Source organism: Myotis myotis, unplaced genomic scaffold (genome assembly GCF_014108235.1).
Source record: "Myotis myotis isolate mMyoMyo1 unplaced genomic scaffold, mMyoMyo1.p scaffold_m19_p_20, whole genome shotgun sequence".
NCBI classification, from domain to species: domain Eukaryota; kingdom Metazoa; phylum Chordata; class Mammalia; order Chiroptera; family Vespertilionidae; genus Myotis; species Myotis myotis.
The window spans coordinates 17,174,840-17,190,500 of record NW_023416325.1 but is presented as its reverse complement, the minus strand read 5'-3'; the positions used below and the strand labels follow the sequence as shown (position 1 = coordinate 17,190,500).

At 62.8% G+C, this 15,661-nt stretch overlaps 1 protein-coding gene across 1 annotated transcript; it reads left to right on the top strand.

Annotated features, from left to right (window-relative positions):
- Nucleotides 1-6,664: 6,664 nt before the first annotated feature.
- On the top strand, nucleotides 6,665-15,235 carry LHX5 (LIM homeobox 5). Its single transcript, XM_036354227.1, has 5 exons — nucleotides 6,665-6,837; nucleotides 8,742-8,965; nucleotides 9,604-9,881; nucleotides 10,524-10,689; nucleotides 14,042-15,235. Exons 1-5 carry the CDS (start codon nucleotides 6,665-6,667, stop codon nucleotides 14,407-14,409), a joined length of 1,209 nt encoding a protein of 402 aa, XP_036210120.1. The 3' UTR covers nucleotides 14,410-15,235.
- Nucleotides 15,236-15,661: the final 426 nt, after the last annotated feature.

Sequence of the window (15,661 nt, the reverse complement as noted above, 5' to 3'; positions counted from 1 at the left end):
GTGGAAGGAGCCGGGGGTCGCCTTCCCTGGGCCCCTCCCCCCTCCCGGGGTCCGCGGCGGTGGGCGCCTCGGGGAGTGGGCGGGGCCCCTAGCCCGCTGGGCGCTTGTTCAGCCAGGCTGCAGTGTAAACCCCCGCTTTCCAACGCAGATTTCCCTTTTAACACCTTCTAAACAAAGGCTAATGAGGCCACTGCATTACTTTATCAACACACAATCATTAGCAGCCGAGAATTACACGCGCAAGCGCGCGCGCGCACACACACACACACACAGCGCGCCCGCGCACAGGCTGCCAAAGTCAGGCGAATTCTAAAGGAACCCACATTAGGCTAACAAAAAGGAGGTGGGCTGTGGAAGGGCGGGGAGAGGAGGTGGTAAAGAATGGAAAGGAGCGAGAAATGCTATTGAGACTGAAAAAAAGAGACCAAGAGAAAAGAAAGGAAGGGAAAGCAAGATACAGACTCAAACGCAGACTAGCTGGTTGGAGACCAGGTAACGAGAACGTATTGGGGGGGGGGGGCCTTCATTTGGAGGTGAGGGTCCCTGGAAAAGCTGTCCCCATTTTGGCTCCAAGGATGGAGCAGGGCTGCAGGCATGCTCTCAGAAACAGCTCCAGGGATGGCCACCTCACATACACTCAGGGGAGGCTGTGTCCACAGCCCCACCACCACACACACACAAACCCAGCGCAGCCTGCTTCCCGACAATGAAGGGCTGGGGCCTACCTCCAGGCCCAGGCACGGAGTGGGGCTGGGGGGGGGGGGGCGGACCATGAGGAGCATCACAGTGGTGGCTCACACCCTCCTGGTCTGGCTGCCTGGGATCTTTGCTTTGCTGGACAGTTGGGCAGGCAGCCCGTAGCTCTGCCCTGAGAACCCCTCTCTGAACAAAAGCATCGGCGTTTCCCTCGCGAGTTGGAGCACTACCTTGCACCTCTGCTTCAATCCCCCCTGGGGTCCCTCTGGCCCCAGGGGGCAGCCCCAGCCTGCACCCTCCCGGCACACCGGGAGCCTAAGTTTGCCCCCGGGTTGCAGCATCGGAATGTGGCCTGCAGGACTGGCCGGGCAGCTGACGGTGGGGCCTCTGAGAGGTGCATTCCTGGAGAGGGGCAGCACTACTCACTTTGGGGCTGGATCTCCCCAACGGGGAAGCTCAGTCCAGCCGCTGCCCTCCCCACCTGCTCCCTCTCAGCTGCTGGTCCAGTGGCTCCTAGGCCTGCCCAGCAGACTCCCACCAGCCCTGACAACTGGCCCGTGTGAAGCTGACCACAGCCTTCTGGCCCCCAGTCCTGTCCCAAGGCCACTCGGCTCAGACAGTGTCTGAGGGGCCCCTGCCCACTCACACCCCACAGAACTTTAAAGTCCCAGCCCAGATAGTGGACCGGATGGAGTTTGGACTCAGGGTCCCCCTTCCCGGTGCTTGGAGGGGAGCTTGGGGAGCGGGTAAGCTTTGCCATTGTTGAATGGAGAGAGGAAGGAAGGAAGGAAGGAAGGAAGGAAGGAAGGAAGGAAGGAAGGAAGGAAGGAAGGAAGGAAAGACATGGAGGGATTCCCTGCCTATTTGATTAAATGTTCCAGGTCGGGTCTGCCCAGCGAAGAGACCGTTAATTAAGCAGCGCATAATTCAACTGACAGGAAGGCCCGCACCCCGCAGAGATGTCCTACAAACCAAGCAGTCCACCACAGAGCGAGAGGGGACACGCCGGGCTTCCTTCCAGAATCCAAGACCATGGGGTTCTGCCTATGCCCTGTCCCTCTTGGGGACGCCCAAGCCCGGACACTCTCCCTGCCTGGACTCGGGGCTGCCCCCAGCTGGCCACCCCCTCGGGGATTCCGGACGCTCATCCACCCCCACTCCACTGCCACCCCCACCCCTGGCCCTCGCGGCTGCAGCAGCCCCGCGCGGATGCTCTGGGCCTCGCCATCACGCCTCGCCGGCGTCTCCCAAGCCAGCCTGTGCGCGCACGGGTCAGGAGTCCTCGGGCAAACCCGAACTCCCTCCGGTCGGGGTTGGGGACCGGAGGGGTCTCGCCGGATGGCGCCAAAGAAGCCGCTCTTCTCGGACCTCGGGCGGCAGCTCCGCGCCCGCTCCGACTCCGAGGCCGCGTCCTCCGGCGGCGGGCAGGGCGCGGCGGGACGCTGAGTGTGTGTGCGCGGCGCGGCCTATATTTACACCCCAAACAAAATAATTACACTTTTGTCGGAGGGAGAGAGCCAGTGATTAGGCGCGGGCTCTTTGCGGCAAAACAGTTTCTCAGTGGTACACCAGTATAATTTTTCACGGCTGGCTGAAATCAAAGAGGGGAGGTAATGAATCCGGCGAGCAATTTAAATTTACAATTTGTAACGCCGCCGCCGCCGCCGCGCAGACCCGGCCGCGAGCGCAGCTCAGAGGCGCTCGCTGGGTTTGTTTAATGTTAAAGCCGCGCTAGCTCTTGGGGGGTGGGGAGGGAGGGGTTGCAGAGTACGCGTGTAGGGGAGCGGGGTGGGGGGGGGCGGTCATGATCGAAGTCGGTATTGGACCGGCTGAGCCGCCCAAGATAACGTGGGAGAAGAGGACGAGGGGCGCGCTCCCCGGGTGTCCCCCCCAGTGCGGGCCACTCAGGGGTGCCTTCGGAGGGATGAAGAGAAATGTGCTGACCGCCCGGAAAGCCCGCATTTCTGCTTGGCCGCAGCATCCCCTGGGCGGGAGTTCCCGCGAGGAGCAGCGAGATGCAACTGAAACGCACCTGCGGGAAGGTCAGCTCCAAAGGTCCGCGAGAGCCCTGATCCGGCCGCTGCCCGGTGCGGTGCCCCCGGAATGGAGAGCTCGAGCCAGCGCCCCCACACCCCCTCTGAGCGCGCCTCGGAACTCCCACTCCTGGAAGGTGTGTGCCTCCTCGCCAGTAATTAATTGCGGAACTCAAGGGGGAATATGCAAACCGCACATTACTAACTCTACAGGGCTTAAGTGATTGGAAACAGATTATTATCTTGTTTGTCTTTTGTCTGTTTTACTTATCCCGCCACCGTCTGTCGAGTTGTAATGTGGATACTCTTTACTCTAGGAGGAAGACTTTTATATAGGAAGTTCCATCAACATCTCGTGTAAGTGACATTGTATCTCCATGCATTACCCTGTTAAGACACAAGCGGTTTATTAGTTACATATAGGAGGGGATTTCGCTGCCTGGTCGCCATCTGTTAGGGCGGGATAATTCGTCTAATAGTTGGTCTGCTGGCGTTTCGTTTTAGGTGTTTTTTGTTGCTTTTTGCTTTAGATGCTGTGTGGAGGGCTGGCGAAGGACAAGCAGTCTCCCCTGCAGCTGTGCTGGGGATCCCGGGTGGCTCCAGGGGGGCTGTGACCTGGACAAGATTGGTAAACTCAGCCACAGAAGCCCAGACCAGAACTTCTGGAAGAGACCTCACCTCCGACAATGGGACATTCAGCCCCACATGACTCACCACGCCCAGGCTCTGGGAGCCCCAGGGCTGCTCCCTGAGACTGCCCCCTATTCCTGCCGCCCCCTGGCCTGGCCCACAGCTGCTGGGACCTGCTGTGCGCTGGCATGCGCGGCAGCCAGGAGGCGAGGGCAGGTGGATGTGTCTGTGATGGAGCCGGTGCACGCAGGCATTGAGCGCCAGCCGCGTGGACAAAGCGGGCATTGGGAGGACCGGGCAGCCCTGACTCGGTGGGGGATTGGGCGAAGGTGGGCTCGGTGTGCCTAGTCCAGAGGCCATCAGATGGGGCTTCTAAGGACTGTATGTGTCCTCCCTCCGTCACCCCAAACTCTGTGCCGTGCAGGATGGGGATGGTTGATTGCAGCGATGAGTCGGATGCTGGATTTGGACGGCCAGCAGAGAGGCAGAGGGGAACAAAAACAAGAGAGAGAAATGTAGAAACAAAGTGATGGAGACACAGAGGGAAAGGGAAACAGGACAAGAACAGAGGCTGGACACAGAAGAAAGGAAAACATGCGAGGGATCGAGGAACCCCAGTGAGACAAAGGCAGGGTAGACGGCACTTTGCCCCCACAGGAGCCTGGGTGCTGCTCCTCTCCTCTCCTCCTCTCTCCTCTCCGTTCTTGTTTCTCTCAAGGACCCTTCGTGCCCCAGGAGGCAGGGCCAGGCACTGCTGGAAACTGTGGCTTCATCTGGGGCCCCTGGAGCCCTACCCTGGGCCTGGGTGCCTGGCCGAGCCTGGCCGGCAGCAGCCCCGCTGTGCTATGTAGACACCTGTCCGTCAGCCGGTGGGAGGGTGAGAGAATAGCACCATCAGGCAGAAGCTGCCCATTTGGGGGCCTCCTTTTCAAAGACAAGGCTTGTGGGTCAATACCCCACCCGGTGACCAGCATCTGTCCATCCCTGTGCCCAGCCCGATTCCCTCCCCTGGAGCCTGGGGACCCCGCTAGGCCTGGACAGGCACTGCCCCAACACAGGCACCCACACATCCCGCCCCCCTCTACATCCACAAAGGTAAAATGCTGTTAGGAGCACACACACAAATATGCCCCCCCAAACCTACAGGAGTTTCATAAGCAAAAACTACTACACGAACAAGCACCCACACCTGTGATACACATAGTGAGGGGCACACAACACAGACCCATACAATTCTGCTCTTACACACACCCCCGTCCAGACTCAGTCACACACACACACACACACACACACACACACATACATTCAGATTTTTAAAAGTCCTTTTCACATTGACGTTAGCACATGTGTGCACAAATAACCCTACACAAATGCACACGCACATGCAAACACCCTCACATTCGCGTGGCCACAGGTAAGCATCTACATACATGCACGGGCCAAAACATGAAGAGTGCACAGAATAGCACACAGGCATTAGCAGAACCACACACAACTATAAACACAAATGCACACAGAATACACGCACCAAACTGTACTCACGTGACTGATTACTGACTATAAACAGGTGAAAATGCCATTCTCAAAATACACACTGACCAACTCGTAAACTACCCTAACACACGGCCAAGTCCAGTCATCGCGCAAACACAACCCTGCAGTTCCAGCGCTTGGGCCCAGGCCTAACGTTCCCTGCCAGCGGCAGCCGCTTTCCAGAGAGGGACGGAAAATCCCGCGGCCCTCGGGCCTCCCTCAATCGGAGTGCCCATCCCCGAGCTGACCCCTTGGAAAAGGAGGCTTGATCCCCCCCCCTCTTTGCCCCCAGACCCACACCAACACCCCTCTACACACACACACACACACACACACACACACACACACACACACACACTCCCAGACGCTTGGCGCCCCCACAGAGCGCTCTTCCTGCGTCCTTTGAGATAGAACTTGCACACCCATCTCACACACCCGTGTGTGTGAGCGTCTGCCCATCGCTAGTGTACCCCACCTTGGCGGTGTGGTGCCCAGACCCGCTGGACCGAGATCTTGAAGGTGCGACTAGGAAAGGCTAGACCTGTGACCGCCACCACCTCTGAACTGGCTCCAGGAAAACCCCTCGCCTCCACTGTCTCCTCCCCACATCTCTTTCGGAGCTCCGTGGGCGTGGAGCTCAGGCCTGAAATTCAGGGGTCCTGACCAGGGCAGATAACACGTCTCCCCCTCCCCCCAACCTGAACCTGGGCCTGCTTGGGGGGAAATACGCAAGCCCAAAGGCCTCCATTTCTCTCTCTCTCTCCATCTCTCTCTCCCCCCCTTTTCTCTCCCTCTCCCCCCCCTTTTCTCTCCCTCTCTCCATCCCAGCCCCCAAAGGCCACCTGGGCCTTAGCCCCTTGTATGACAAAAGAAGCCGGCCGGGCGCTGGGGGCCCGGTGAGCTGCGCTGTAGCAGCTCCAAGGCGCAGACCCCGGGGAAGCGCCCGGGAGAGGGATTCCAATCTGAGCGGCTGGGCTGGGAAAGAGAAGGCGGATTAGCGTGTGCTCCAACCCCGGGCAACTTCTGCAAGTTCCAGGGGTGGCGAAGGGGCAGAGGTCCCTTCCCCCACTAGGCCCAGGAATCCAGGCGCCCCCCCCCCAAATATTTGTGAGGAGAGAGGAAGAGAGAGGCAGTTTCAGATCGCGCGGCCCCCCGCCCTCAGCCCCCAACTGTAAGGTAAATACTTACTTCGCTTCCGAACCAGGTACAAGCTAATACTCAACAATACTGATGCCTTGTTTTTTTGCTCTGTCCGGACCGCAACGCTGTAGCCAATTTAGATATGCTATAAATTTAAGAGGTTGCCATGGCCACCGCGCACCCATTGGCCGGCGGGCCCCCTACGTGCCGCGCCACGTCACCAAATCTGAATAAGGATGCGCGAATTAGGCGGCGGCCAGACAAAGATGAGGATCGGGACCGCTTGAAAGTGGGGGAAAGTGCCGGCGCCTCCGCCACCGGGGAAAGCCGCTCGGCAGCGCCGAGGCCAGCAGCCACCGAGACACCGGGGGGAGCGCGGAACCGGCGCTGGGGCGCGCGGCCCGCGGCATGAGGCTGTGAACGCCACCGCTCCCCACCCCGCCCCGGGCGGCCCAGCGCCAGGCCAGCGATCACCCAAGGATTCGACCGGCTGAGTCTTGGTCCGGACCGGACTCGCCCGGCAGCGGCCGAGAGGAGAGGCGGAGCGCAGCTGCGGGGCCGGGGGTGGGGGCCCGAGGGCCGGGGGCCCAGAGGGAGGGCAAGGCGGCCCGAGCCGCCCGGGGCGCGGGGCTATGATGGTGCACTGTGCCGGCTGCGAGCGGCCCATCCTCGACCGCTTCCTGCTGAACGTGCTGGACCGCGCGTGGCACATCAAATGCGTCCAGTGCTGCGAGTGCAAGACCAACCTCTCCGAGAAGTGCTTCTCGCGCGAGGGCAAGCTCTACTGCAAAAATGACTTCTTCAGGTAAGAGGCCCGCAGCCTGCGCGCCCGGCCTGCGCGCCCCGCGGGCGCCGGGGAAGGGGAAACCGCATCCCCGGCTCAGCAGCCTAGAAGGGGCCGGCCACTGCTCCCCCCGTCCTTGGTCAAGGAAAGGGCCGCAGCCCGGGCGGAGCAAAACGGAAGGTGCCTCGCGGTTGCTCCTCCCGGAGGGCTGGGACCGGAGGTTCCCTGGGGGAGGAAGCTCTGACCAACTTACTCCCCGCCCGACCCTTCCAGCGGCTGCAATTCCAGGTGGAATCGTCAGGCCCGAGTCTGAGAGAGGAAGGATTTTTGCAAAGTTCGGGGTGGCTGGAGGCTTCTCCCACCAGACAGACTGCATTTGCCAAGAGGCGGTCCTCCCCGCGGGCAGGTGGCCCCAAGGCCCTGCTGGACAAACAGCAGCTTCCCGGCGCCCAGGGGCTCGGCCAGGAGCGTTTCCTCCGATGTTTGGGGGAGGGACCCTTTACCTTCTCATCCCCTCACCCCAACTCCGTGAATATTCTCTCCCATGTTGAAAAGTACCAAAGAAATCCAAGCTGACAATCAGGACCTCCAGGGTCTAGTCCGGGGCCATGTCACCTCCCCTTGCCGCCCACCGGGGCCCTCAGGCGGGCTGGGAATGACCACCGCTCTGGGCCTCAGTTTCCCCAGCTGGGAAATGCTCAGGGGTGGCCTGGAAGGCCGTGGGTTTGCAGCAGCTCAGCCCTGCCTGCTTCCACCGGCCCTGGAGAGCGGCTTTGTGAGTGCGAATTCCGGCGCCCGGGCAAGGGGGCGTGATTAACACGGAGGAGCAAGCCTGCCCCCAGCCCCCAGCCCCCAGCCCCAGCTGCTCGGCCTGGGGAATCTGAATAGGAGAAAATGTCAGCCTCGCCTTTACACGTGTAAACTCCCGGCCTGGAGAACCCAGGCCCTAATGCGGCGAGGCTTGCAAAGTGCCTAATGATTTTTGATAAGGTACATATGGCCAATTATGCGGCCGGATAAAGCCAAAAGTGACTTATGGCTTCTAATGCCCTCACTACATCAACGTCACCCAAATTCGCCGTTTAGAGGCCTGGGTGTGAGCAGATGTGGGGCCCAAAGTCCCGGCCCGCTCCCTCCCCAAGTCCCTGCACCTCTCCCACTCGGAGGAGGCTGGCCTTCTCCCCAGGCTCAAAAAAAGGATTTAGACCAGGAATTCAGGCACTGGGGTGCAGGGGGTGGGGTTTGAGCATTCCGAGTGCTGGCCAGGCAGGTGTTGGATTGCCTTCATTTTCCCGCTGCCTGCCAGGGTCAGAGATTTTGGGGGGATGGAGATTCAGTCCCTGCTTCTTGGGGTCCACTGGTCCCCCAGGCTCCTGACTAGCTGTGCTGCATCCCACAGTGGGACTGGGAAGCCCTAGGCACTGGTGGTGCTGGGAATGGGCAGAAGGCTCCCTCCTCTCTGCCTGGGTCCTGCTCAGAAGGGCTCCCCGCCAATGGCTGGATCCCGCCAACCAGGCCAAAGGATCCAGGAGGCAAAGCCAAGAAGGGGTCCAAACCCTGCCTGCCTGGCTCAAAAGCCTTCCTAGCCTGGAGAGGCGAGTTCACCTTGAGCATCCCAGATGGATGTGGGGGTACAGGGAGCATCTTGGGGTGCTCTGGGTCCTCTGCTTGGCTGAAGGCTATGCCCATTGCTCTAAGCCCAGTGGAGTCCAAATAAACCTGAACGAGACATGGCGGTCCCAGCCCCAAGAACAGCCTGGGGCATTGGTCTCCTTCTTGTGCTCAGCCCAGGAGAACAGCAGGGGGTCTCATTGGACAGAGAAGGAATGGAGGCTTCTCAGAAGCCGGGGAGGGTGGGAAGAGGTCGGGGGCTGGCGAGGACGGGCCATCAGGCTGCTGGGTGACGAGCTGTGCTATGTCTGCAGGCGCTTTGGCACTAAGTGTGCGGGCTGTGCGCAAGGCATCTCGCCCAGCGACCTGGTGCGCAAGGCCCGCAGCAAAGTCTTCCACCTCAACTGCTTCACCTGCATGGTGTGCAACAAGCAGCTGTCCACGGGCGAGGAGCTCTACGTTATCGACGAGAACAAGTTCGTGTGCAAGGACGACTACCTGAGCTCGTCCAGCCTCAAGGAGGGCAGCCTCAACTCAGGTAGGGGCCTCGCTCCTCCGCCAGCCCGGCCGCGCTCTCTGCACTGCTCCCTGGTGCTGCCCGGCCCGCACGGAGCTCTCGGCTCCCGGTCACCCAGCGGGCAGCTCGCGGGCGAGGCGGGCGAGGCGGGCTGGGCGCTGGGAAGGGCGCAGCATGGGAACCAGGCCGACTGGACACCAGACCAGCCCTTCCCCTGCCCTCCGATTCGGGAGCCTTTTCCCAGGCGCCGCCTTCCCCATTTGGAACTGCGCGATTCCCTTCCGCTTCCTTTGAGCTCCTGGTCTATTCTCCCTGCCCTGGGAGGACTCTAATCGGAAGGAGAGGAGGGAGCGGGGATCTGAGATCTGAGGCCCCAAGCGCACCTGGACCCTCCTCCAGGCCCCTCTCCAGAGGGCGCGGTCCCCCTCGCCCAGCAATAGGCGAAAAGTGCTGAGAAGGCTGGAGAGGGGCCCTCCGAAGGCCCAGCCCCACCTGGACGGAGTGGGCGGGCCCGGGCCTGGGGGAGGGGCGGTCGCGGGGTTTGGGAGCGAACCCCGCGGGGCTGGCGGCGGCCTCGGCCGGCTAGAACCGGCTCCCGATTGTGGCGGCCTCGGGCCGCCGCTCACGCTGCTGTCCCCTTCGCACTCCCTCCGCCGCAGTGTCATCCTGTACGGACCGCAGTTTGTCCCCGGACCTCCAGGACCCGCTCCAGGACGACCCCAAGGAGACGGACAACTCGACGTCGTCGGACAAGGAGACGGCCAACAACGAGAACGAGGAGCAGAACTCGGGCACCAAGCGGCGCGGCCCGCGCACCACCATCAAAGCCAAGCAGCTGGAGACGCTCAAGGCCGCCTTCGCCGCCACGCCCAAGCCCACGCGCCACATCCGGGAGCAGCTGGCGCAGGAGACCGGCCTCAACATGCGAGTCATCCAGGTGCGGCCCGGCCGGGTCACCTCCCGCCTCCCCGAGCCCAGCCCTGGAGCTGGGAGGCTCGGAGGAGCCTCGCGCCCGCTCCGCGCCGAGTTCCGGTCCCGCGGCCCGCGGTGCGCTCCAGGCCGGGCCCGCGGGTCAAACCCGCAGCCCAAGTCACTGGTCACCTCCCCTCTGAGCCCCGCCTCTGCCCGTCCATGGAGGGTGCTAAGCTTCGCTGGGGACAGACCCCTCCCTTCCTCTTGTCCCCGGAGCAGAGGAGCAGGCGACCTTCCTTCCTCCCGGGCCTCCTCCCTGCGCCAAGGCCGGCTGGCAGACAGACCGACGGCCAGAATCCGGCTGGGAAGCCGAGGGGCCCAGACCAGAGCCAGGCCGGGCGGGCGGGAGGCCTTTATAAAGCCGTCAGGCCGCGGGCGGGCGAGGACGGGAAGCCCGAGTCTTTATGAGTCGCCCCAAGGGTCCGCCAAATCCTTCACCCTTGGCTGGTTCACCGAGGCCCCTCTCCACCCCTCCGGCCTAATCCCGCGCCCCCTCCCCCTCGCCTCTGGGTAGTCTTGGAGGCAGGAGGCGCTAGGACCCCGCAGGGGCGTCCGGGCCAGGAGAGGATGCCTGCCACCAAGCTCACTGCCCCCTCCTCTGTCCCAGGTGTGGTTCCAGAACCGGCGGTCCAAAGAACGAAGGATGAAACAGCTAAGCGCACTGGGCGCCCGGAGACACGCCTTCTTTCGGAGTCCGAGGCGCATGCGTCCCCTGGGGGGCCGCTTGGACGAGTCTGAAATGTTGGGGTCCACACCATACACCTACTATGGAGGTAAGAGGCTGAGCTCAGGGCCGATACCCCAGCTCTTGGCTGCACCAGGGACTCCCCGCCCTCACCCCCCCCCCTTCTATCAAACAAGACAATAAGGGACACACTTTAACAGACACACATCAATACATGCACACTCGCCCACAGACACTTCCTGGATGCAAAATCAGGCACATGGTTCACGCACCCGTCCTGCAGCACAGATCGACACACCAGACCAGCTCGCCACACACCCACACAGGACACACTCCCTCGCACACACACTGGAGTTCAGAGACCTCGGGGACGCATGACTGCACACAGGATACTCCACCCCAGATACACGAACTGACAGACACACCTGGAGAGATCCCCTGGCTCACACACTTCCACTATCAGACCAAGTTGGACGCTTACAAATCCACATGCACCCTGCCCCACGGGATGCATAGCCTCCCCCTGCCCTTGCCCAGGCCTGGGGTACTTGGCACCAGCAGGAACCCGGGCACAGGAGGGCAGTGCGCTGGCGGTGGGGATGGAGGGATCAGGATTCATCCCGAAGCCTGCTCTCCAGCTTCCAATGTACTCACTGGGGTTCTGTGGCCGCGGGTCTGTCTGTGCACGCAGCGTCTGGCACTGGTAGCCCAGATGCAGGCAGTTGCTCGGGGCAGGACTCAGGCCCACTCTCCAGCCCCCAGCCACACCTGCGTTTAGTGGCAGCTGGGGGCTCAAGGACTGGGCCAACCCAGGTCTCAGCTCTCAGTTTTGGGGGCCTCAGGGGGGAGTAGCGTGAGTTTGCAAAGAGCAGTCCTGTGGCTGATGTTACCAGGCTCAGTGCTGGGTCAACTTTCCTCTTGGTCACCCCTCCTCCTCCTCCTTCCCTCTTTCTCTCCTCCGTTCCTTGTACTTGCTCCTGGGAGACCCATCCCAGCTCCCTGCCCACGCTTTCGGAGACTCCGGGCATTTCAGCACTTGCTCACCATCCTCCACTTCCCAAACCACCCCTGCTGTTCTGGAGTCTCTGAATTTGGGGAGCCCCCAGGAGCGCCTATGCCTAATGGGTCTGCTCTGAGTGGCCCAGCATCACAGGCCTGCGGGGGTTGGGGGGCTAGTAGCTCAGTTTGGGGAGAGGCAACTTCTCTTAGAAAAGTGGGTTTGGTGGCAATAGAGGGTGAGGGCCGGGAGCCCAGCCACGGGCAGACCCAGGAAGGACACCTTTTTGGCACATCCTCGGGCCTGGAAGGTTAGATCTTCCCATCTGGCCAGCGTCCCCAGAAATTGTGGACAAAATTCGTGGCTGTGCTTTTCGGGGAGAGACTCTGTGATGGCAGGGCCCAGGTTGGGGGAGAGGGGCTGCAGATGCCCAGGACAGCCTGGATGGGAGACCTCTCCCCCGAATTTTGCCTCCTTCCGCACAAAATCTCGGCGCTAGGAGCTGGTGGGGCGGTCCCAGTCCGGAATGTTCCCTGCCTGGTAATTAACCTAGGGTCCCCCAGGACAGTGCACCCCACCCTGCCGCCTCCTTTAACTCCAGTCTGCTGGCTGGAGTGCGGCCTGGACACCCGAGCCCCTCTTCCCCGGAATGGGGGTGCCGGACCCCCGAGCCCCAGCGAGGCAGCCCGCCTAATCCGCGCTGGGAGATCCCGGCGGCGGCGACCGGCAGCGGGCGAGAAAGGAGCCGGGCGGCGGCCGGCGGCTCCCCGTGGGAGCGCGGACAAAGCCCCAGCTGCGGCTTTTGTGCCCTTTTCAGACGGCGTTTGTCCCAATTACCGCCGGCCCGGCCGCCATATGGGCGGAGGCGGCGCGCTCCGCGCGGGGCCGTGGCCCTCGCAGGCCGGCCCGCTCGCAGCGGGGCCCCTGCCGCTCCCCATTCCTGTCCCTTAGGGACCCCAAATTCGCGCTTCCAAGCTTTCGCTTCAGTTTCGGGGAGAATAGAATGGGTGCTTCTTTAAAAAAGTAATTGGCGAGCGGTTTAGCTGTTGCGTAAACCATCGCCGAGCCGAGCCGAGCCCCCAGACACCTCCGTTTGGACTGATTTCGGGGTTTGGAGAGGGAAGGGGTGTCAGGGGGCCTCCGGAACTCGCCCGGGGACTGAGACCCCGAGACTGAGCAGGGGTGTGCAGACTCCGGCCCTGGGCTGGTTTTCCCGCCGCACAAAGCGGGTTATTGTGGCCAGGGCGGGGCTACGGGGCGCTCCTTTCTGGGGTTCCACACCCATTCCCTCAGGGGCTGGCCTGGGGGGCGGGGGCAGGCTCTGGAAGAATCAGGGAGGGGCTCTGAGAGACTTCGTGGGGCTGGGGCAGGCCTGTGACCTGGGTCCCGTGTCTCCTGACTTTGTGGGCAAAACCCACACGCGTGCCTGTTTCTGGAAAGAGAGGGCTCCCCGCTCCCACCTGCTGGCGTCCCGGCCGCCCTCCCGAGTGAGCCTGGGCGCCCACGGAGTCCTCCCCGGCTCCCCGGCTCCCCGGCGCTGGGCTCGCTTTCTGGGCTCCAGGCGGGTGGGCGCAGGGCTGGCCCCCGGAGGCGCAGAGCCGACGGGCAGGGCGCTGAGCCCGCCCTGGCTTCCGCACCCAGGTTTCCGCACCCCCGGCCCGGCCCCTGCCCTCCACCGACGCCCCAGACGCCCAGGTCCGACTCCTCCGGCGCATTGTGCGCTCCGGTCGCTGCATCCCGCCTGCGCCTCCCCGGCGCTCAGCCTCGGTCCCGGGCTTCCCCTCGGACACATCGCACCGCCTCTCGCGGTCTCTGGGCGTCTGTCTCCCGGACCTTCCGCCTCGTTCCCGGTGTCCGCGGGGCCTTTCACGCGCCTCTAGCCGCGGCCTCTCCTTCCTCCTGGACGATCGGTCTCAGCGCCCTCCCTCTCTCTCTCCCTCTCTCGGCGCGGGGCGCCATCCCGGGGTCTCTGCCTTGGGGACTCGCAGGCCCCTCTCCTGTCCCCTTTCACTCCGTCCGTCCGTCCTCTGCTGACCTCTCACGGCCCCAGTCTCTCTCTCTCTCTCTCTCTCTCTCTCTCTCTCTCTCTCTCTCTCTCTCTCTCTCTCTCCAACTCTAAGCCCCTCTCCGCCGCCTCTCCATCTGTCAGGGAACTCGGGACTGGAGTCGCGTCCCGCGCGCTGCCCTTCGCCTCCGAGTCTCTGCGGCGGCCCCTCCGTCTCTCCCCGTCGGTCCTTGTCTCTCCCCGCCTCTCCCCGCAGCCGGGCCCCTGGGTCCGCGTCGCGCCGCTTGGGGCCGCCCTCTCCCTCGGTCTCCGAAGGCCTCCCCCCGGGTCAGTGTCGCGCTGCCCGCCCCCTGTTCATGTCCCCTCCCGGCGCCCCCAAACCCCTACCCCCGACCCCGCCCGCCTCCCATCTCTCACCCGTCTCTCCGACCCCCGCAGACTACCAAGGCGACTACTACGCGCCCGGAGGCAACTACGACTTCTTCGCGCACGGCCCGCCGTCGCAGGCGCAGTCCCCCGCCGACTCCAGCTTCCTGGCCGCCTCGGGGCCCGGCTCGACGCCGCTGGGCGCGCTGGAGCCGCCGCTGGCCGGGCCGCACGCCGCCGACAACCCCCGGTTCACCGACATGATCTCGCACCCGGACACGCCGAGCCCCGAGCCGGGCCTGCCGGGCGCGCTGCACCCCCTGCCCGGCGAGGTGTTCAGCGGGGGGCCCAGCCCGCCCTTCCCCATGAGCGGCGCCGGCGGCTACAGCGGACCCCTGTCGCACCCCAACCCCGAGCTCAACGAGGCCGCCGTGTGGTAAGGCCGCCGGGACGGGCCGCCCCCCGGACGGACGCAGCGTCCCCGAAACCAAAACGCCCCTGTGGGCTCGCTCAGGGGTTCCCTCCGGGTCCGCATTCGACGCGCCGCGGCCGCCGGGCTGGGCGCGCGGTGGGGGAGCGCCCCCGCCGCCACCCGCGGGCTCCCCGGGACCCCCGCCTCCGCCCGCGCTCCCCTGGCAGCCGCGAGCGATTTCTCGGGACCCAAGTCAGCCCTGCAGGGTCAGGAGACCCGGAGCGCGCGCTGGCCCCGGCCCCACCCCCACCCCGTGGACCCCGAGAGGGCGGAGGCCAAGGGGCGGGGGCGTGTCCCTCCCGCTGCCATCCGAGTGGCAGTTTTGTCATCGGATTCCTCACTCTGCTTTCCCCGTCTTTCCAACAAGGAAGGGAGAGAGGTTGGAGGGGGAGAGGGGAAAGGGAGCGAAAGGAAGAAGAGGAGAGATGGACGGAGAGCGCGCCAGCCGGGGAGGGAAGACGGAGAGAAAGCGAGAAACGCGCTGGACTGGGGCGCCGCTGGGAGACACAGCCGCTTGCGCGTTCGCGCCCCCTGGTGGCCAGTCTTAGGGCTCAAGGTCAGCTTTTCCAGGGAGGCGGGGTGGCCGGACCGCCGCCAGCCCTGGGCCAGGCGCCCCCCTTCTTCCTGGACCGTTATGTTGAGCCCCAGGGGCCAGGCCAGACTCGACCACTCGCCCACCCTGCTCTCCCCGCGGGCGCGGCGCCAAGATTTCTGGGCTCTGGCCCACAGACCCCCTCCCTGCCCCGGGGCTGGAGGCTGGGTCGTCAGGATGTACAGTATTATACTTTTTTGGAAGTTGGACGCTTCTAGTTTCCTTATTTTGTATAAAGAAGAAACAAATAAAGTATGTTTTTGTGTTTACTGTTTATTTATTGTACTCTAGTTATCTGGGGCTGGACATTTTTATATTTTTAAGAGGAGGGTGGGCAGAGTGGGGGAGGGGAAGCAGAAAGAGGTTTACCTAAAAAACAATAAAACACAAAAAAAGAACACAAAAAATCAACTTTTCTAAAAAGAAATATTAATAAAAAATTCTTTTTTGCCCTCAGTGCGACGTGTTTTTCTTTTTCTTTCTTTTTTTCTTTATTATTATTATTTCGTCTGTCTTTATAGTCACTCCGAATAAATGGAATTATTCTTTGCTGGCTCTTGTTTCTGACATCACGCAGACTCCGTGGGTCCAAAGACCTCTCCTTGTCTGAATGGGGAGTTTTTACGGT

Bases quoted from the DNA above. Each gene is read 5' to 3' on its own strand.
- LHX5 (XM_036354227.1), top strand. From the start codon at position 6,665: ATGATGGTGCACTGTGCCGGCTGCGAGCGGCCCATCCTCGACCGCTTC. The intron at 8,966-9,603 runs GTAGGGGCCTCG...CCTCCGCCGCAG, and splicing joins GGAGGGCAGCCTCAACTCAG to TGTCATCCTGTACGGACCGC. The intron at 9,882-10,523 runs GTGCGGCCCGGC...CCTCTGTCCCAG, and splicing joins TCAACATGCGAGTCATCCAG to GTGTGGTTCCAGAACCGGCG.